The sequence below is a fragment of the Amphibalanus amphitrite genome, unplaced genomic scaffold, assembly GCF_019059575.1.
Source record: "Amphibalanus amphitrite isolate SeventyFive unplaced genomic scaffold, NRLGWU_Aamphi_draft 001164F_arrow, whole genome shotgun sequence".
NCBI classification, from domain to species: domain Eukaryota; kingdom Metazoa; phylum Arthropoda; class Thecostraca; order Balanomorpha; family Balanidae; genus Amphibalanus; species Amphibalanus amphitrite.
The window spans coordinates 19089-39985 of record NW_024882658.1 but is presented as its reverse complement, the minus strand read 5'-3'; the positions used below and the strand labels follow the sequence as shown (position 1 = coordinate 39985).

At 52.1% G+C, this 20897-nt stretch overlaps 2 protein-coding genes across 2 annotated transcripts in view; one reads left to right on the top strand and one right to left on the bottom strand.

Annotated features, from left to right (window-relative positions):
* The window catches only part of LOC122370737 (inactive tyrosine-protein kinase 7-like), a 50838-nt gene extending 37972 nt beyond the window's left edge, over positions 1 to 12866 (top strand). The window contains exons 4-17 of the mRNA XM_043346605.1: positions 53 to 194; positions 2881 to 3020; positions 3611 to 3783; positions 5332 to 5446; positions 6108 to 6256; positions 6841 to 6970; positions 7279 to 7557; positions 7895 to 8042; positions 8457 to 8584; positions 8936 to 9145; positions 9703 to 9969; positions 10470 to 10726; positions 10997 to 11148; positions 11471 to 12866. Of these exons, the coding sequence (XP_043202540.1) occupies positions 53 to 194; positions 2881 to 3020; positions 3611 to 3783; positions 5332 to 5446; positions 6108 to 6256; positions 6841 to 6970; positions 7279 to 7557; positions 7895 to 8042; positions 8457 to 8584; positions 8936 to 9145; positions 9703 to 9969; positions 10470 to 10726; positions 10997 to 11148; positions 11471 to 11885 (2705 nt within the window). The 3' untranslated portion in view covers positions 11886 to 12866. The remainder of the gene's footprint in view (positions 1 to 52; positions 195 to 2880; positions 3021 to 3610; positions 3784 to 5331; positions 5447 to 6107; positions 6257 to 6840; positions 6971 to 7278; positions 7558 to 7894; positions 8043 to 8456; positions 8585 to 8935; positions 9146 to 9702; positions 9970 to 10469; positions 10727 to 10996; positions 11149 to 11470) is intronic.
* Positions 12859 to 20102, bottom strand: LOC122370738. The gene is made up of 3 exons (XM_043346606.1): positions 19084 to 20102; positions 17728 to 17943; positions 12859 to 13929 (listed from the first exon to the last, which is right to left on the bottom strand). Exons 1-3 carry the CDS (start codon positions 20007 to 20009, stop codon positions 13923 to 13925), a joined length of 1149 nt encoding a protein of 382 aa, XP_043202541.1. The 5' UTR covers positions 20010 to 20102; the 3' UTR covers positions 12859 to 13922.
* Positions 20103 to 20897: the final 795 nt, after the last annotated feature.

The following is a 20897-nucleotide window of genomic DNA, read 5'->3' as shown; positions in this document are numbered from 1 at the left end:
CCATCTCTTGCAATTTGCCCCCTCGCTGATGGTCCGCCGGTCCCTGCCGCAGGTCCTGACGCGCCGCAGGTGACCACGGTCCCGCGGGACCAGCTGGTCCGCCGCGGGACCACGGCCACCTTCAGATGCCACTACCGGAACGCCGAGACCACCGAGTGGTTCCTCGGGGACCGAGGACCACTGACGTCATCGGGGTGAGTGCGTGGTGACGTCATTATTTTGTTGTGCTCATGCATCAATCTTTTTTCTTGTGATATGCCTTTTTTATTTTTGCGTAGGAGCAATCATAATTTAGCTTATCAGTAAACGCGCCCTCGGCACAATTAATACTATTTTGTTGTAATCTTGCGCCAGGTCAGCAGTAAGACAAATGATTATTTTATTATCAAAGGCCGAGATTTTCGGCATAAACTTTGTCGATAGTACATCAAAGAACAGTGCTTGTGTATAGATGATGTTCTACTACCGCCGATCACACAGCCCCGACATCTGATCAATGTCAGCAAATGGTGTGGGACATTTCATCGAACAGAAAAACATTCACTCATGGGCTAGTACATGTGACAGCTTCAGACACCGACATCTGTCCGGCTTTTCGAGAATCGGTACCGGGTAAAGGTTTGTAAGTCTGCGCGATTAAGGCCGATAACAGGCGATAACGCCGACTGGAATTGGATTGGGCTCCACGGAATCAGATCATAAATGTTTATGTCACGAAATGCTCTTCATACGGTGTGCGATCGTGCGGCATTTTAGATATGACGCTTTGTAAGAAGCATGGACTTTGCGGACTTGTTTCGTTTATTTGCCTTTGATGATGCCCTCGCATTTACAAGAGCGGTCGTCTTCGAATTTATCCTTCCCACTTCACTTCTTACCCTGCTCCCTGAGACTAGATATGATTGATTACGTCATCTTATAGTGATTGTTAGACTTCCAAACTCAATTGCATGCATTGAACCTCACTTAGAGCTTCTACCCTTTAAATCCATCGAACTTCAGGCGTGAGCCAGGCTAGGCCAGGCCTGAACACTGCCTGAGTGGTATTTAGAATCGTATTGATTTCGCATTTCCTACGCCATGACATATAAAATCGCATCCGAATGAAGCAGGCTGCTGCAGCGTTGAATTGATCAAAAGAGTTCGGTATTCGTATCACGTTCGTGACATTTTGTTTGTCTAATTGACCTGCCAATATCAGGCATGGTCTCAACAGAAGCGCTGCGTGTTCAATTTATAACGCTTTTACGTGGAACAGCGGTATGCTATGTGCGCAACCCACGTCCCGCAGCGCAAAAGGTCATTTCCTCATGCTGGAGCATTGTGAGCTTCGAGTTGAAATGGAGCTTGGCACGGTCGGCTGCCAAGCTCAGTCGTCCGTGTCAGGAGCCTCTGCCATAGGATCCTGGCAGTCTATGGCAGAGACTGGCTCTCGTTATACATTTAGGCCTAACACGATTATGTAGTTTCGGTTCTGTCATACGATAAACGTATATCTTTCTCATTACATCTTACATCAGCCTGTGTATGCTCCGATTGAGAAACGTTCTAAGGCTTATCTCCAAAGATCGCATTTGCGTTTATCGTTTTGAACCACTGTTTTTGCTGCGCGTGAGGACCGCTCTTGGGTATGCTAAAACAGAGCAGATGAACCTTAACAACATCGTGTTCTGATCGCTACCAAGCTGTACCTATTCACCCAACTCAGCTACCCCAAGTCTCAACCATTCTGTGATGTTGATGCAGGCCAAGCCAGTTAGCCTTGCAGTGGCCGGAAGCATTTCCTTACCTGACCTAACTACCTCGTTTCGAATAGCTAAGTGCGTTGGGTTTGGACGCGATCGTTGCTAAGACCGTGAGTCAGTCTACACAGCGTCTGCAGAATGACGACAGCTCAAGCTGTTTTCGCGCGCAGCAGCGAGCGAAAACAGCTTGAGCAAAGGACAGCTGGAGTAAAAGATGATTAGAGCAATAAGCAAAAGACAGCATCGAGACAGCTTCAGTCAACAGTTGACGCCTTCGTTAAGTGATATTAGACGGGAGTAGGCAGTAGCTCACCGCTCCGTCCGTCAGGTTCGGCGGACGGACGGGGGCCTCGCGTGCGGCGGCTGTCCGTATACCGGGGACATAGGTGTCACTACAGCAGGAAATACGAGGGACGCGGACTGGGCTGCCGTGTCGGGTCTGTTCCCCTGCAGCACGGGTCATTGGTCGCTATCAGGGGTCAGCAGTCACTGCTAGCGGTCACCGGTCACTGCTCCGGAAGTAACAGTCACTGGTCGGTATCAGGAGTCACTGACCACTGACCAGTGCGTACTAGCGGTTACCTGTCACTGCCTCGGTAGCAGTGGTCACTGGCTTTCTTTAGTGTTAAAATCGGCATCAGCGTCACTGGTCGACGCAGCAGTCACCGCGCCTTCAAGAACAGTGAAACCCTATCGACACGCTGCCTACTTTCTGCCTGCAGTCGGATGGACCTGTTGATATACCGCTTATCACCAGTTATCGCCCATTGGAACCAATCGAGACAGATAACTCTCAATGAGCCGGAACCCTTCAGTTGAGGAAGAGGCAGCTGAGAAGGAGAGAAACTACATATTATCGAGGAAGCATTCCGACTCGCAAGACGTCTTGTACATACTTCTGGTCAAACCCCATACCCTGTACCCTTTGAGAAGAAGTAAACGGTGCTATCTAACGGCACTCTGCTCTGACGTTCTCTGTACCCCACTCTGTGTCGTACCCACGTACTCCTGTCTGACCGCTGTACCCCCTGTACCGCCGGCAGGAAGTAGTTATATGGTGCTGTCCAACTGTGCTCTGTTCTGATGTACCCCAGTACCCTTGTCTGACCGCTGTACCCCCATGTACCGCCGGCAGGAAGTACACGGTACTGTCCAACGGTACGCTGCTGGTGTCGGACGTCTCGGAGGCAGACGTCGGCTGGTACCACTGCGTCGGACGACAGTCGGCGAACGAGGCCAACCCACAGACCTACAGCGCCCAGCTAATACTGGCCTGTGAGTGACCAAAGCCCCTATGAGTGACCCGGACCCTGGGAGGGGAGAAAGGGACCGACAGTTGACGAACGAGGCAAACCCGCAGACCTACAGCGCCCAGCTCATACTGGCCTGTGAGTGACCCGGACCCCTGTGAGTGACCCTGGGGGGGGGGGGGGGGGGACGGACAGTGAACGAGGCCAGCCCACAGACCTACAACGCCCAGCTCATACTGGCCTGTGAGTGACCCGCACACAGAGGGGAGTGGGCAGCTGATTGAACATTTGCCCCTGGGGCTGGACGACCTGACCCTTGTCGGTATGCCCGCGCCATCGGGACTGTTTAATTTGATATTGCCTTACCATCTGATCTCACCAACCGTGATCCGACCTGCCATGATCTTACCAGCCGTGACCTGACCTTCCATGACCTCACCAGCGTGACCTGGCCTACAATGACCTCACCAGCCATGACCTGACCAGCCATGACCTCATCAGCTGTGACTTCTCGCTCCGTGGTCTAATCAGACATGACCTGACCTATACAATGACCCAATCAGCTGTGCTCTAACAGGCCGTGACTAAACTGACCTGCCCTCCGCCCTCCGGCAGACCTGGAGCCGCTGACTGCCCGCTCAGTGGAGCCGCCGCCGCCGCTGCCCCAGCTGTACGTGGTGCCGGCGGGCCGCCCGTTCCAGCTGAGCTGTCTGCCGCCCGAGGGCCGGCCCCCGACTGCCGTCTGGTGGGAGGCTCCCGATGGAGCCGTGCTCGGAAAACCGCGCAAGGTAGGCTGAAGATAAGGCTGAACGGGGTCACACAGGGCTCAACGTGTGACCAACGGGGCAGGGTATCGATGTTTTATCCGCAGGTTGATTTTTCCTCGACATATAAGGCACTATAAGGCACGACATATAGTGCCGCCGAAGGACATGAAGATAGTCCTTCGGCTATCGGTGTTATTGAATGTATTTAATCTAGCGGAGTTCCTGCTGCAACCGTAAGTAAGGACTGAATCAACTTGTGTTTTTGTCCTCTTTTATGTCGCCGTCATTGGCACCCATCCTTTCTGTTCCACTGACCCTACTTTAACCCGCGCCCTGCTGGGGGGGGGGGGTGTTTGAACACCCCCCTTGTGGTTTTTCGCGAATATCTCAAAAACGGCGGCGCTCCGCGCCGCCGTTTTTGGTACACCTTATCATACATCAATTCTACACATGTTGTGAAAATTTCAGACCAAGGTCATTCAAGGTCAGGTCACCAGGTCACTTGAAGTGACCTCACCTCATAAAAAGTTTCAATGTCTGTCATAGCTACACCGAGTGACCGATCGCTTTGAAACTTTCAGCGATTGTTAAGAGCAATAGCACGTACAAAATGTATATCTCAGAATTTTGATATCGGTGACCTAAGGTCAGGTCAATTTTGCGACATCCCCATTACCTATATAAGTCAATGGGAGAAAATTGAAATGCGCCTCTTTTGGACGAAAGACATTATAAACACTCCCAAACACTGAATTACAAGTGGTTTAGACACACTGAACATGAAAATGGTGTCCGTGACCCCTGTTTATGCCCTGAGGTCATCTTAGGTCACGAATGGTATCTAACAGTTTTTCGCAAATAACTTTTGATAGAGGCATGCTAGAGCGATGAAAACGCATTAGATGTGTTCAGCTCAACGATACGGGTCGACTGATATGCAACATGACCCTTTCAGGTCAGGTCATGACCTTGACCTGAGGTCAAATTTTCAAGTTGACCTTTCAAGGTCAAGTTATAGTTCATTCGATGCGTCTTGACGAGAGGAACACGATGCCGGTAAAAGTAAGCTCGTGCAAGGCTTGGGTCAAAAGTTATTACAGAAAAACTGTTTCCGAAAAAAATCGGCTATTTTTGCAGTTTTTGCCCCCTGCAGGTAAAACAAACCGTTGACGTTAGGTCAAATCTGAGAAAAATACTCAGAAAGGGCGTTAATAGGGCTATCGAATGCGCTTTTCCGCGGCGCTGTATTTTGGTTCCCGAGTTATGCGTTGGCACCTTGGAAATTGTCGACATTCGACCTGGAAATCGGCGAAATTTTGCCTTCAATGACCTCTGGTGACCTGACCTTTGACCTGACCAAAAAATTGACCGAAGTGATTTCCTCATTATTTTTGACGCTCTTTCGAACGCCGCCTTCCGCGTATCGCTACGTGGCCCAGGAGCCGAGTTAGAAGGGGGGGGATGTTCAGACACCCCCCCCCCCCGCCCAGCAGGGCGTGGAAATCCAGGACCCCCAGCCGGGCGCGGGTTAACGTTATTATGACCGGTCGTGTTCCCGTCTGTCTGCAGGAGCCGGCCGTTCTGTCTCTGGACCTGGCCCGTCAGAGCCACTCGGGAAACTACAGCTGTGTAGCTGAGAACCTCTCCGGCACCAGCAGCCTGCAGGTTCAGGTGCTCGTCACAGGTCAGTGATGACAAGGTCGAAGAAGCGTCTATCATCTAGGGCTGATACTTCTCCCAGTGAAGCGAATCTAGAGAGATGGCTGGGGGTCAGTGACGGGGACTGGGGAAGACGGTTAGGTGCGATACAGTCCATGAGAGATCGTTGAGGGCTGTAGATATCGTCACTGTGTAGGATCTGTCCTGTGGCATTCACAAGGCAAAGGCTTGGTGGCGACGGTGGCGACGGTACTTGACCCAGTTCTTGGTAGGTATGTGATGTATGTCAAATGTCTGTCGTGTGACTGTGCAGCTTTTTGTGCGCTTCTTTTGTACCATGTTTTGTCAGATTGCTGGGAAACGTGCTTATAGGCAGTGTTTGCAAGTTCTCTGCTAGTGCAGTTGTATTCAATGCTTTGGATTTTCCACAAACAGTCGCATTGGATGGCGATCGTAGAAGCTACGTGTTGGCGACTCTTTGGCATCCCAAGATGTCCACGATAGAATACCTGCAGCGTTAGGTATCAGCGAAACACAATCATCGATCACTCGAACCAAATGCGTCCCCATCTGGTCTGCAGATCCTCACACGCTAAATCGACCCTTATCCAGGGTTTCTGGGCCATGAATTTCTGTCTGTGGACGCCTACTTCCCCACTAAGATCTGTGTTCTGACTGTTTCACAGCTCCCCCGGAACTGGCGGCGGGGCCGTCTAACGTCATCACAGAGGAGGGTCGACCCGCCGAACTCAGCTGCCTATTCAGGGACCTGCAGCGACGCTTCGCCACCGTCACCTGGATGAAGGACGGACAACCGGTCAGCACGCCCAGCAAGGTAAGAGGTCCAGTGAGTTGACTCCTCCGCTGCTATCGTGCCAGCTGACTTATGGTGTCCTGATTGAGCTCAGATCAACAGTTAGGGCACCTTGACTGAACTTGGCGTGTAACGAAGACCTCTGGTGTACTGACAGACCTCTGTTTTATCTAGAATGACATCTGGTACTCTCACTGACCTCTGTGGTACCCTCACTAACCTCCGGTATCCAGACTCACCTCAGGTACCCTGACTGACCTTCGTTGCCCTGACTGACCCAAGGTACACTGAATGACCTCTGTGGTACTCTGAGTGACCTCAGGTACGCTGACTGACCTTTGCCTTTAACCAAGGTGACCTCTGGTACCCTGTCTGAGCTCAGGTGTCCTCACAGACATCTGTGATACCTCGATTGACCTCTGTTATGTACCTACCCTGACCTCTGGTGCTCTGACTGACAATTGTGGTCTGCTATCCTGCACCACCTAAAGACACACATCGTTTCCGTCTCTCCGTAGTCTCCGCTAGCCATGCTAGGATGACCCGTGTCTCTCCTTCCTGGTTGCCGGTGGCACTAATAGTACCCGCCTCTCTCCTCCCCTCAGGTGACTGAGGACAGCGACACACTGGTGATCCCAGTGTCGGAGCTCTCTGACGCCGGCCAGTATCAGTGTGTGGTCAATGCCACCGGGTTTCAGCCAGTTGTCTCCCCGGAGGCAACACTCACCGTCCGAGGTAGGCAATAGGCATTTGAACAACGTAAGATGTTCATCTTACCACCTGATGCCCGTTTAACGCGATTGGTGATTATATTTGTCAAATATTCGCTTCTTTTCGTGATAGGAGGAAATGAACTGCTAGTGTTTCTAAACAGAGACAAAACGTGTCGGAGTTCGCTCTTTGTATGCTTAAAATTGTCACTTTTGTGTCGTGCGTGTTTGCCGCAATGTAGCTCTACAAAGTAAAAAAAATGAACAATGAACGTTAGCCATACACCCAGCCTCCACCTAGCTGACCTGCCCTGACCTCTGTCGGCTGTACAGAGAAGCTCAAGTTCTCTCCGCGGCCGGTGAGCCAGGCCCTGGAGCTGGACAAGCCGGGCCGATTGCACTGCCGGGCGGCTGGCAGCTCGAAGCCTACCGTGGGCTGGGTGCGAATCCTGCCCTCCGGCCGGCCGCAGTTCGAGTGGCCCCCGCACGTGACAGACGTGAACGGGACGCTGCAGTTCAACCCGGTGCGGGAGTCGGATGGCGGAGAGTACAGCTGCGTGGCTACCAACGCGCAGGGGTTCATCAACGCGACAGTGAACCTGACTGTGGTCGGTGAGTTAGATGCAGCGGGAGGTGGGTGGAGGGAGGGAGGCCGGAGAGGCGTTTTGGGTGGAGGAGCTGAAGATTAGCGAGGGGTCGAGGAGCCAGAATGGGACTCATTTCGGCCACTTGCTGAATCACACGGTTTTCTTAAAGTCGTTAATGACCATGGTGAGCAATTAGGCTCTGATAAGTGCAGTGGACTTTTTCGCGAAATACCTAACCTAGCTTTTTTGTGGACTTTGATACCCTGCAGACTAAGACTCCTATGTACAGTATTTATCGATCACATCCCACGCAGCAGCACCCTCCTTCCCTCTCTGACGGCAAGTGTTGGTCGCGTCTGCAGTGACTCCCAAGTTCCTGACACCGGCTCGCACTCCGCTGGAGGCGGTGGTCGGTCGTTCGGTCCTCATCGACTGTCAGGTGTACGGTCGGCCGGAGCCCAGCGTTCAATGGGACAAGGACTCCAAACTGACCGGTCTCGACGACTCCAGGTCAGTTCGGAAGGAATGGGGGGGGAGGGGGGGCTGGAGATCCGCGGTTAGTCGGTCCCGTCCCGACCGAAAGGAAATAGTGCCGCGTACTATTCTATCTTTCTTGCCGATTTATTTGCAAGTCGGTTTGGGACGAGTGAGGCAACCAGCTCCGAATATACATGGTATAACAATAACAGATCAAGATTTATCTATGTAGACTGCCTTTTTTGATATGCCAATGGTCCTCTCTGTTTAAAACCCAAAACCCAACCAATTTTTATCAGCTACATTAACACGTTTAGTAAGTGTCCAAACGTGGGTTTTGCGACTGTTCAGTGTGTCCTCTCCCCGGCAAGTGTTTTTCTCGTCTCGTGTCAAGTCTAAGTGACTCGCCATGGTCTCGTTGTAACATATCTGGTTGTATGTCGGCAGGGTGGTGGTGCTGAAGAACGGCAGTCTGTACATCAAGGAGCTGCGTTATGAGGACGAGGCGCGCTACGGCTGCATCGCCGGGAACAGCGGAGGGTTCTCCCGTCAGGAGACCCAGCTGCTGGTCAGGTGTAAGTGAATACGCCAACACATGCCTATTTTAAGGATAAATTGGAATTTCCTGATTCATTCATGTGTTGCTTTACTAAGTTATATAAAATTTATCGGCATTCATCACTTAGTCAAATTGGTATTCGACCAGTACAGTCCATCGCTGTCTCACTTCTACATAAGTTCTAGACATGAGACAGCATTGTTACAACTCCTGCTATCCGCTGACGCCTGTGACCCAGCTGAAGTCACCCCTGCCGCCGACTGGCCCTCCTCCCCTGCCGCCCTCCTCTTCTCCTCCGTCGGTTGTGACCCAGCTGAGAGCTCCCCTGCCACCCACTAACCTCCCCTCCCCTCCCCTCCGCCCTCAGCCTCCGAGTCGGACCTCACCCAGCGCGCGATGACGCCCGGCGTGGCTTCCGATGACGGCGGTCTGATGACGCGCACGGTGCTCATCACGGTGTCAGCCGCTGCCGCCTACCTGGTGCTGGTGGCCGGTCTGATGGCCTGGTGCCGCTACCGGCGCATCAAGAGGAAGCAGCAGTACCTACGCACCGCAGCAGAGGGCACCAGCGTACTCCGTGAGTGGACACACCTGGCGTGTGTGGGATAGTGTGAGAGTGAGATCTGATGGGGAGGATGAAGAGACATTCTGTCAGTAACAGGCTGATGATCACCGTTCCGTGCTCCTATCCTCAGGATACAGAAATCCTTCTCCTCCACGCCGCAACCCCCCTCCGGGCTGGACAGGCAACTTTATCTCATGCGGGCTGCTCCCTTGGAGCGGCACCGCTGCTCCCAAGGGAGCGCACCCCGTAGCCGGGTGCAGTGAGTGCCTTGAGGCTGGGTGGCCTGTCCTCTGGACGGGCTCAGCCCCGGCGACTCACTAGGGTGCCTGCCCAGACCAATGTCTCCCCCTATATCCTATCATCCTCCCGGCTCTGAAATGGTCTCATTGGACCGAAAGGGCCTAACCCAACAAAACAAAACAAACAAACAGGCTGATGAGAGAGGTGGGGAAAGCGGATAGATATGGTTTATGCCTCCCGAAACGCTTATCATGACGATCTTTATATCGTCTGATGACCATCCTATTGTATGATTTCTTATTCTAACCCCCTGTTTTATCTGGCTGCAGTGGATAAGACGGATGGCGGCGGCAGTAGCGGTGGCGGCGGCGGCTGTCCCCGGGCGCGGTACATCCAGTACCCGGGCGACCTGGCTCCGTCAGACAGCGCCTCGTGCGGCTACCACAGCCCCTCTGTTCAGACAGCCGGCTACCACAGCTACCAGAGTATCCGGTCCGACTGCGAAGCGCCACCCAGCTGTGGACGCACCTCCGCGGCGGGCGCGTCCGACCGGTCCCGGCCTGAGAGACATCAGCTGCAGCCCGTCATGCCGCTCGGTGAGACTTCGGGAGGGGCGGGGAGGTGGGGAGGAGGGGAGGAGGACACTGGTGGGTGAGTGAGAAGGGCAGAGATACTGAGAGGGCAGTAGGAAGAAGGGAAGGAGAAGTGTACTCATATCGTTCGCAAACATTATTCGGGCATGAGTGGTGTGCTGTGTCTGATTGTGCAGTGAGCTGTGAGACTGTGAATGAGTGCCCCCCCCCCCCATCAACGATGTTTGTTTACTTCTGTGACGTGCAATGGCGAAAAGCCACTGAGTGCAGTGGACTCGTTGTGAATAAATAAGTTTCAAGTTAAAAAAAGCAGAATAGGAATGTTACTAATTTTGTGTTGAATTTTACAATGACGCTGTCTTCCTTTAATCGCCCCTCTGTTTCTCCAGCCCATAGCAGTTGTTCATTGCCACAGAATATCGTCAGTTGGACATCATTTAAAGCCCCTTTCGCAGTCACTGCATTTTCACTGCCCAGCTGTAACACTGTGTCCCGTCCCTCAGGTCACGGCGATTTCGGCGAGGTATACCTGGCGCGGGTGAAGCGTCGAAAGCGCTCTGAGCGGGGTGGTACGTCCGATTCTGACCACCCCATCGTCATGGTGAAGACCCTGCAGAACCGACAGCCGCACCTGGAGACGGAGTTCGCTCGCGAGGCCGAGCTGCACGGCCTGGTACCGGGCCACCGGGCCGTGGCCGCGCTGCTGGCCCACTGTCACGAGCAGCTGCCCCATCTGATGGTCGTCGAGTACACCGACTGGGTGAGCCGGCTGAGGATACAGACTGTACTGAGATCCTGGCTGTCCTTTCCTTGTCTTTCCAGCCTTGCTGCTGGCTGGTCCTCAGGCGCAGAACGGGGCACAGTGAAACGGAAGACGAATCTCTTCGAACTTAGCGAGGGTTGTGAAGAGTCCCCGGAATAAATTGGTCTAGTTTTATCACGTAAATTTCGCTTTGTAATCGTTAGGTAAACGTTGTTTGATGTTCGACTTTATCTAAGCTGTTCGACTTATCTTAGTTCGTTTCGGCAGGGTGACCTGAAGCAGTTTCTGCTGGCGACTCGGCCCGACTCGAGCCGGGGCGGTCCGCGGCCTCCTCCACTGAGCGCGGCTCAGGCTACCAGTGTGTGTCACCAGGTGGCCGCTGGACTGGCGCACATCCACAGCCACGGCTTCATACACAGGTTAGTACAGACACACCCACAGCCACGGATTCATACACAGGTGTGTGCAAAGCAGATATAGACACAGTTACAGACACAGACACAGCCATATCCAGTCACAGCCTCATCCACAGGTGAGTACAGCCACAGATACGTACTTCAAAGGCGACTGTGTGTATAGGTTGTCAGTGGCGGGTTTTCGATCGGCTTGTATCGTGGAGCGTCCTTTGTCACTTTCCTTGGTCTATCTGTTGTACTCAATTCTCACTCAACGCTTAGTGCTCAGAATTGTACATTACCAGCTCTTTCTGTCCGACTGTGACGCTGCGCTGCTCCTCCGCAGGGACGTGGCTACACGCAACTGCCTGATCACCAGCGGGCTGGGTGTGAAGCTGAGCTGCGGGAGGCTCTCGCACGACACGTACAGCGCTGAGTACTGCCTGTTGCGCGGCCGTCGGCTGCCGCTGCGCTGGCTGCCCGCCGAGGCCGTGCTGCGCGACCAGATGACCAGCCGCGCCGACTGCTGGGCCTGGGCCGTGCTCTGTTGGGAGGTGCTGCGACGTGCAGAGCTGCCCCACGCCGGCCTCTCCGACGAGCAGCTGGCCCGCGCCGGGCCGCCGCCGCTCTCTGTGCCGGCCGAGGCGCCGGTGCACCTCGCCGCAGCCATGCACCGCTGCTGGGCGCCGGCCGTGGCAGATCGGCCAGACATGGGACACGTGCTGGACATGCTGTCTGGACCGCCAGACGGTGAACCGTGAACAGGGTACGCAGCCAGGGGACGGAGGACCGGCGGAGAGGACCGTATTGGTCCTCAGACAGGGTGATTTGGTGGACCGCTGAGGAGGAACAGTGGTCCGCAGTGTTTTTGCTTGTGTGTCTACCAGTAGCAATGTCAGGACTAAACACATGCGGGCTCGTGGGTGCGATAGCGGAAGTGCAGCCATTTAATATCTATGTAGTATGATTATGTGGTTAGAGGAAGTGAATGGTCACGTGTAATTACTGTCTTATATGTTTGTTAGATCCGTATTACAACGCTGTCATTATAAAATGGCGGCTTATATGTGCGTCAAGAGCGGTTAGCCAGGGTAACAGTGGTTTTATTTTTCGCCAACTTGGACAGAGACAGTCCACAATCTGCCAAGGAGTCCGAGGTGGAATCAGTTTGCGCTATGCGGAGTGTCCGTTGGAGTCAGGCAGCGAGTCACTGATGGAGTCGGGTGGATTTAATTGGAACGTTAGTAGTCAGCTGGAGTTGGAAATCGTCTATATCCTCCAACCGCTGTGCAGTGCTGCTTCACTGGCAGCCGAGCGGTATGCTCCCAGAGGACTCAGTGTTGCACGGGGTAGTCCTGAGGACACTTCCTGTCCTGTACGTGTCCTAAGGACACCAGCGGCTTTGGACTCGGCTAAGCCGTCACGTCTCTCTGTTGAACTGTTCACCACTCGTATTCGCCGGGTCAGTTGCCTTGTCGCCTCACTATTGGACGACCTTATGCGACATGATGCGCCAACACTCGTGATCAGCGCTCCCGTTCACGTGCAATGTGAGCTTGCTTCAGCGGGATTCCGCACTATGCGATTGTGTTCTCGTGTATTTTCATGGTTATTGCTAGTCGTGCCACGCATGTGTCACTTGATTTGCCGTACGATGTTCGGAGGAATGGATGTTTATTTGTTTTGCATTCGTATACTGCTGATCTACAATCGAGAGTCTAACAACGAACGTGCTGAGCAGATTGATGTCTTTATTATCGACGAAAGTGGGCTGCAATTAACTTCATACTCGTGAATCAATCGTTGGAAATATGGATGTCAAATCATTCCGCTTTTCCACTCTCAAGTGCCGCGAGCTTCATTATGGGTGAAAGGGGAGAGACACAGTCACATGATCCGAAATACCTAACTACTGAACAGAACTTAAAACACGCAAAAATATCGTGAGAACGCTCAGGTATACGATCCTTACGGTTTAATTTATACGATGTATACTGTTGAAATATTCACTCACATCGTTGCAAGAGTAACCGTGATAGACATTTAAAGTTGTGCAGATCAGAGCGCTAACGCTATACCACGATCCATTCAGAATGCATGCGGGGGAACGGGGACTTGACCCGCGCAAAAGTGGAACATACCTGGATGACCGTACTCAGTTTTATTGCGCAGTTGATGAGAATAGGATGACACGCATGCAATCAGTCTTGAGTATTTTCAGTGATGTGCACAATAGGTGCCTACAAATGTCACAAATCATGCGCACGTAAAAGCGTTATTACTTATTTAGCTGTAAATAATTCGCCTCATCAGAACAAAGAGAGGACATATATACCTATTGTCAGTTATGTAGGTCAGAAAAAGACGTTACATCATGAAAAAAGGCACTAATGGCTGTCACAGGCTCGGATATGTGTAATCGCAATGCAAAACACCATACAATTGCCTACACAAATGCTGCGAACTCGCGCCTGCGACTAGACAGTTTCACTGGCTGGGTAGGCTGTACCGCATTACATGCCTGACCGGGTAGGCTAGCCCGCAATACAGCTGCACGTTTTTTTTTTTTGCTGCCGGGCGGACGTTCGAAATGGTTATTGTCGCTTCATCTGTCACTGAGGATGCCTGGTGATGCGATGTTTGCTAGTTCGACACTTTGCTGGTGTAGGTATGGTCAAGAGTTTGAACTCTACACGTCATGCGGCATCCGGTCGTTTTGTAGAGTTGACTAAGCCCGTCCGTCGCAAGCTCTCGTTGAAAACCGCCCGCCATGTCATTCAGAATTCAGTTATCATCGTTCAGTCCCTGTAACAACAGAGTGCACATTTCATGATCAATTAAGTAAAATTAGATACATTATTAATTCCGAACATGACTTCAGCAGATCTCGCGGGTTTTAGCGGTAGGTTTTGCACCTAGAAAATTAAGTTTTTAAGTGTTGAAGATGCGATCGACTTGTTGGTTCACAAGCCGGCCATGATCGTGTAAAATGGCTTCATCGTATGATCGATTAGTCTTTGAGATATAACCGAAAATGTAAAAGTGCAAAGTCCAGGTACCGCTTAATCTCGCGAGAGCCGTACCGATTTTTATGTAGGTATTTATTAAATGGCAGTTACTGTTAATTAAGTACTACATTACATTACAAAGCACTGCAGAGCATAGGCGTAGGAACGTTTTCGAAAGTGGGGGGGCCAAGGTCCCAGAGGTCCAAAACCTAACCTACCCCCAAAATCCGATTTCTCCTCGGATTTCGGCCACTTTGTTTTCGCAAACATGATCAGAGATAAAAAAAAATCGAGACAAAAACAAAAACAAAATTGGTTAAAATTTCAGGGAGACTCCCGTCCATAAACTCAAACTGATGGACGCGTTCCCCTGTCCTCCGTAGCCGTTGGCACCCATGCAAATTCCAGAGGCATCCAGCAACTTTTTCATTACGAGCAAGCGTGAAACGTGCAAAGCGAGTCTTTTCAATATGCCTATAAAAATCAGCATGAACGGCCCAGCTAGGCTCAGCCAGACCCATAACGTTTTTAAGAGGTTTTATATCAGCGACCACTGCAACTGGGCTAATTGACTATCAGAGGCCGGTGTGGGACTTTTAGAGGTCGGTCTGGGCCATCAGAGGCCAGTTTAACCCTCGCCGGACAAAACCTATAGGTTTTCTACATACGCGCCGGCCGAGGGGGCGGGGGGCGGGTACGACCCCCCTCGCCGTTGCGCCCCAGGTTGAGCTAGCGCGTCGCGGAAAAACGAGCGTGTACGCCGTTACAAGACGCAGAGATCGATACCCGTTTTTAAGGTTCTAGGTCAACCGGTGACCTCTGAGGTCAGGTCAAGTGTCTCAAGGCACGGTTCCGTTTTTGGTGAATAACTTCGCAAAAAACGGCCGCAGAGCCGCGATTTTGCCAGCATCGTGTTCGCCTCTCTCAGGCGCGTCGAATGATGTACTTTTTGTTTGGGTGAGGTAAACTGAGGGTGTTGACCACGGGTCACGGTCAGGTCAGCGCCCCCAGGTCACGAAATTGGTCGAAGGAGGTCATGTCGCATATCATTCGATTAGGCAGGTCTTCCTGAGTCCATTGATGGCTTCCCCGACTCGCTAGCTCAATTTGATCGGTAGTTATTGACGACAAACTTATATGACCCTTATAACTTCATAAATGACGTCGAGCAAGGTCAACATTGCAAAAGTGACGCATCGAACCTTGCAAGGAGTGCATGAAAGATTCAGTGTGCTTGAGATAGTTGAAGATCGTTTACGGCGCCAGAAAAAGTTTTCAGTTTATCCCCATTGACTTATACCTAATGGTGAGGTCACGAAAATGACCTTAGGAAAAATCCGAAATGTACAAGTTGTGAGACCCTAATGGATACTAGGTCCTCCAAGGTTCATTTCCCTGTGAAATCTCCTCTGGCAGTGAGGGCGTTGCGAAGTTGCGACATCTGAAGACCGTGCAGAGGTTCACTTATGACCTCATGGGTCAGTGACCTGATCTGACCCGAAAATGCGGTTGGTGTCAAAAGATCCGGCTTGATTCAAAGGTCAGGTATGCAAAGCTTCAGCTCTCTATCACCGGCGTGTTCGGAGCTATCGCGAAAAAAAAACTATGGAGGGGCGGCACCCGCCCCCCCATCGGCCGGTGAGGGTTGAGGCCCTCAGAGACCAGTACAGGGCCTGCAAAGGGCAGGATGAAACATTTAGATGCCGACTTGGGCCATCAGAGGCTAATGTGGGCCCTTACAGGCCAGCATGGGCCCTCAGAGGTCAGTGTGGGACCCTAAAATGCCGGCATGGGCCGGTGTTGGACCTCAGAGGCCAGCAGAAGGCCCTCAAAAACCAAGATGGGCCTCAGAGGCCAGCATCGGGTCTTCAGAATCCAGTGCAAGGCCCTCAGAGGCTAATGCGGGTCCTTACAGGCCAGCATGGGCCCTTAGAGGTCAGTGTGGGGCCGTAACAGACCGGCATGGGCGGGACCTGGAACCTAGAGACCAGCGGAAGGCCCTCATAGGCCAAGGTGGGCCCTCAGAGGCCGATGCGGACCCTTAGAGACCGGCATAGGATCTTCAGAATCCAGTGCGGGGTCCTTAGAGGTCAATGTGGGACCCTAAAATACCAGCTTGGGCCGGTGTTGGACCCCAGAGACCAGCAGAAGACCCTCAAAAACAAAGATGGGTCTCAGAGGCCGGCATCAGGTCTTCAGAATCCCGTACAATGCCCTCATAGGCTAATGACGGGTCCTTACAGGCCAGCATGGGCCTTAGAGGTCAGTGTGGGGCCCTAAAAGACCGGCATGGGCCGGCGTTGGACCTCTAAGGCCAAGATGGACCCTGAGAGGCCGATGCGGACCTTAGAGGCCGGCATCGGGTCTTCAGAAATCAATTCAGTGCAGGACCCTCAGAGGCACCTAAAGGTTAGTCTTGGGACCCCAGAGACAGAAATGAGGCCACCAGAGGCCGGTGTGAGGCCCTCAGACGCCGACTGGGCCCTTGAGGCCGGTTTAGGGGCCCTCAAATGAGGTCAATGTGGGTTCTCAGCGGTCAATGTCGGCGCTTGACCGCCACTGAAGTGCCCTCCAAGATCAGTGTAGGACCCTCAAAGACTGGCTTGGGAGCTGTTAATAGCTAGCGTGGGATTCTTGAGCCTCGTGACAATCGAATAAGGGCCAGAGCCCCATACGCCCATGGGGGCCCATTGGTTGTTTGGGGGGGGGCAAATGATATGATGGCCCCCTGATTAGCCTTTGGAGGGGGAAGGGCATGGCCCTGATCCCCCCCTCTGCGACCGCCACTGCACTGAAAGTGAAAGGGAAGGGGCAGATACAGACATTGCTGGCCCCCAGCCTGTTTGAGCCGAGGCGTCACCCATGGTCACCCTGGCCCCCAGCTAGTACGCCTTTGACGAACTATGCCGACCCCAAGCAGATCCGGTCAAGCGTTTGTCGTTTGTATACGCATTCTCCTGCACCGTGCTAGTATTGTCTTATACCTTTTTCAGTGCTCGCTGTCCCGTGCCTCGTATTCAACAAAATGCTGTCACCAGGACCCACAGTCTTGTCTCTGATATGGTTTCCTTCATTGAGTGAAGGAAATTGCGGTCAATAACGCTGTAGAAACAAAAGGGAATCTTCATTAAAGGGCAAGCTGAATTGTTGTCAAGTTACCGGGTGGTAGCACTGGTACCTAGGTACAGACAGACACTTAAGTCAGCAAAAAGTGGGGGGGCCAGTTAACATTGCTGGCCCCCCCACCTCCGAAAGTGGGGGGGCCATGGCCCCCCCGGCCCCCCCCTGTTCCTACGCCTATGCTGCAGAGTGCAGAGGTAAATTGATTTTATTCCCAATCATCATTGTTCACGGCCAAGTATACCATTACCATCCATTACAAATATTATCAATTGCAGTGTTCAGCAGATGGAAGAACATCAGAACAATGCATTTTCATCAGAGGTCTACGCCATGTTTTTACGAGTGCACCTTGCATCTGACTGACATCAGACTGATGTCTGATGTCAGTCTGTGACATCAGACATCAGACTGGACCAACATCCGCCGGTAAGCCGTCCATCACTGCACGCACCGCATCACTGCAGGGACCTACCGTGACCGACGTGTCTTTCTGAGCAGTCCCGTAGCCTCCGACTCGTTGTCCCTGACGAATGCCGAGCGGATGTCGGGCAGCTGAATCTCGGGGTCGTCACTGGGCGGCTGCAGCAGGTGGCTGAACGGACCAGTGATTGTGTCGCATTTGTGGAGAATCTCGTTGTCGAGCAGGTTGACCCACACCTCCCGGACGGAGGCGTTCAAGAAGTCCAGTCTGGAGAAGCAGAGACTGAACTTAGTGTTAACCCTCGCCCGCACATGGGGGGGGGGGGGTGGTTGCCACCCCCCCCCAGGCAGTCTTTCAGCTCTGCACTCATCATTTTTAGAGCTAGAAGGCTGATTTTTCGTATAGCTGCTCGTCTATCCTTTCTTGATGTCCACTGAAACTTTCAAGTTTCTGTGATTTTTGGTTTCGGAGATATGACCTTGTTTTTCAGGTCATGTCATGACCCAAATGGCCAATTCTCAACATCTTGCGTTTGCCATGGGCCTTGTGAGCTTTCGACACCCTGATTTCGGCCTTTTTTGCCAGTCTTACCTCCCACCTATCATGGAACATGTTGTTCGACGATGTACAGGGGTCAAGGTCAGGGTCAAGGTCAACCTAGGTCATCTAAGATAATTGCGTTTTAGGCAAGCTAAATTTACTTTTTGTGAAGTTTTTTTGACTGCATTTTTGGTAAAAGCTTCTCAGATCATGATTTCATGTGATATGGACCCAAAAACAATCGGTGCACACATCAGTATACACACAGACACACACAGACATACAAACACATATAATTGACCTTGACATAGCTTGACCTGAAATGACCTCAGCAGCAAAATTCTGGTCGGATAGTGTGACAAAGAGGTTCTAGCTGGCTTGGCACCAGAAAACAGCATCGTCATCGGTATTTGATAAGCAGCGTACTTGATATCCAATGGTGACCCAAAACAGCAACATTTTTTAGTTTGACCTGACCTGGAAGGTCAATGACTGACCTGAGAAGGTAAAACTGGGTATCATTGGATTCGTCTCTTCCCAAAGAATCTTTTTGGTCCTTACTGCTAAGCTCTATCTCCAACAGGAACGAAATGGCGCGGGGGGGGGGGTGGCAACCCCCCCCCCCCCATGTGCGTTCTAGGATGGGAAAATGGCATGTGCGGGCGAGGGTTAAGGGCTGGATTGGATTAGACACGCATACGAAAATAGAATAAAGACGGAACATCTTAAGTCTCATCCAGTTATCGTCAGTGAAAGGAAGGGCATTTTACGGTATGCCCATGCTTTTGCAACGCGGTCCACAGATCGGGTAAGGTAAGGAACTCACATTGTAGCTATGCAAAGTTAGCCATGACTCTAGTTACTCACGTAAACGTAGAATTATCCACACAGACGACCTCGAGTCGGGTGTCGCTCCGGTCGTACCGGAGCCTGTCAATCCGGTGGAAGGGCACGGCTAGTTGCCGGTGCGGCTGGTCATCATACATCCGGAACAGACGACAAGTAGTGAGGTGGACCGTGCCTCCGGCTACTGCCTCCGTCCGTAGACGCTCCTCACCCTGCCACAGTCGCAGACGGACCGGAGCCACGACCTCGAATGAACTGTCCTTCCCGTCACCTCCGTTCAGTACTTCCGGTGAGCTGTTCCCACCGCCGCCGTTTCCGTTAATGCCGCGGAGGTCCTCGTCGAGAACGACGGGACTGGGAGGAGCGCGGGCAGTGGCTTTCGACGAAACGTCCGGCGATGGGATGAGCTCGATGGAAGACTCGTCGGACTGTCTGTTGGAGTCGACGGCGAAATGGTCCCATTTTGGTTCTAAGTCGGTTGATTTTGGTGATGTTACGTCTGCTGTAGGGTTAACCGTGTTCGACTCTTCCAGCTCGTTCGGTGGAATGAAGGGCGGGGAAAGTGAGGGAGTGAGAGGGTCATACTTGGGGTCAGACGAAGAGTTAAGACGGTGATGCTCAGTACTGGCCACCGGCTTGGGCTGGATGGCAATAGGTGACCGGAGGCTTGGGGTTAAATTCTTGACATCCACTGGTGGACTGGAAGAGTATATTTCAGATACAAACTGATGAGGTGCACAGACAGGCAGGGGCAGAGGAGGAAAGGGAGGGACCAGGCTCCCGGGATCCGAGATGGCCATTCGGCGACACTCCTCAGAGAGCTGCAGGCTGTCAATGTCGTCATCAGTCAGCTGCAGGGGTGGAGCTCTGGCCGACCCGTTGCCGCCAGGCTGGACGGATTCGTCGGCCCCATCGGAAGCTGAAGGGCTTCTCTTGTATGGCTGCATAATAAAGTAGATAAAAGCAGCGTTAGACAGCAATCAGTAACGTAACATTAGGTATTATCATGATTATTAGTTCATACCAGTAACACTTCTAATCAAGGTTTCTTTTACATACATACTAGTTTCTCGCGTTTATCGTAACACAAGATGAACAAATTTCAATTTATCGCAACATGTTTATCGCAACATTTTTGCCTCGATTTATTGCATCATCTAGGATGTTGCAATAAACTTGTGCATCTTTTAATGAAAGGTTTTGCCTATCTAGGAAGAAAAAATTCGGATATGTTCCTTCATGGATTGAATCGCTGCGTCGCTCGCCGGTGAGGCACGGAGGTTGAGATGCTGGAGGGACGGACATGCAATAATTCTTGAGGTGTACCTATCAGGTGCACGATGGACAGATTCGGTGCTTATCTTACGTTTATTCGCATATTGTGGCATATGTTCCCATCAATTAATAGTCGAAGTCGAGCACTCGCCGGCCAAGGGGGGGGGGGGGGCGGGTGCCGCCCCCATACTTTTTTTTTGGCAATAGCTCGGAACACGCCCGCGATGGAGAGCTGAAACTTGGCATACCTGACCTTTGACTCAAGCCGGATCTTGTGAGATCAGCCGTATTTTCAGCTCAGGTCAGGTCAGTGACGTGACCTATAACATAAGTGAACCTATGCACGGTCCTCAGATGTCGCAACTTCGCAACGCCCTCAGTGCTAGAGGAACTTTCACAGGGAGATGAAACTTACGAAGATGTAAGTTTTATCTGTGAGACCTTCAGAGGTCTCACAACTTGTATATATCTCTGATCTTTTCCTAAAGGTCACACGTGGTTAGGTCGGTTACGTGACCTCACCATTATTAAGTCAATGGGTAAATATGAAAACTGCTATT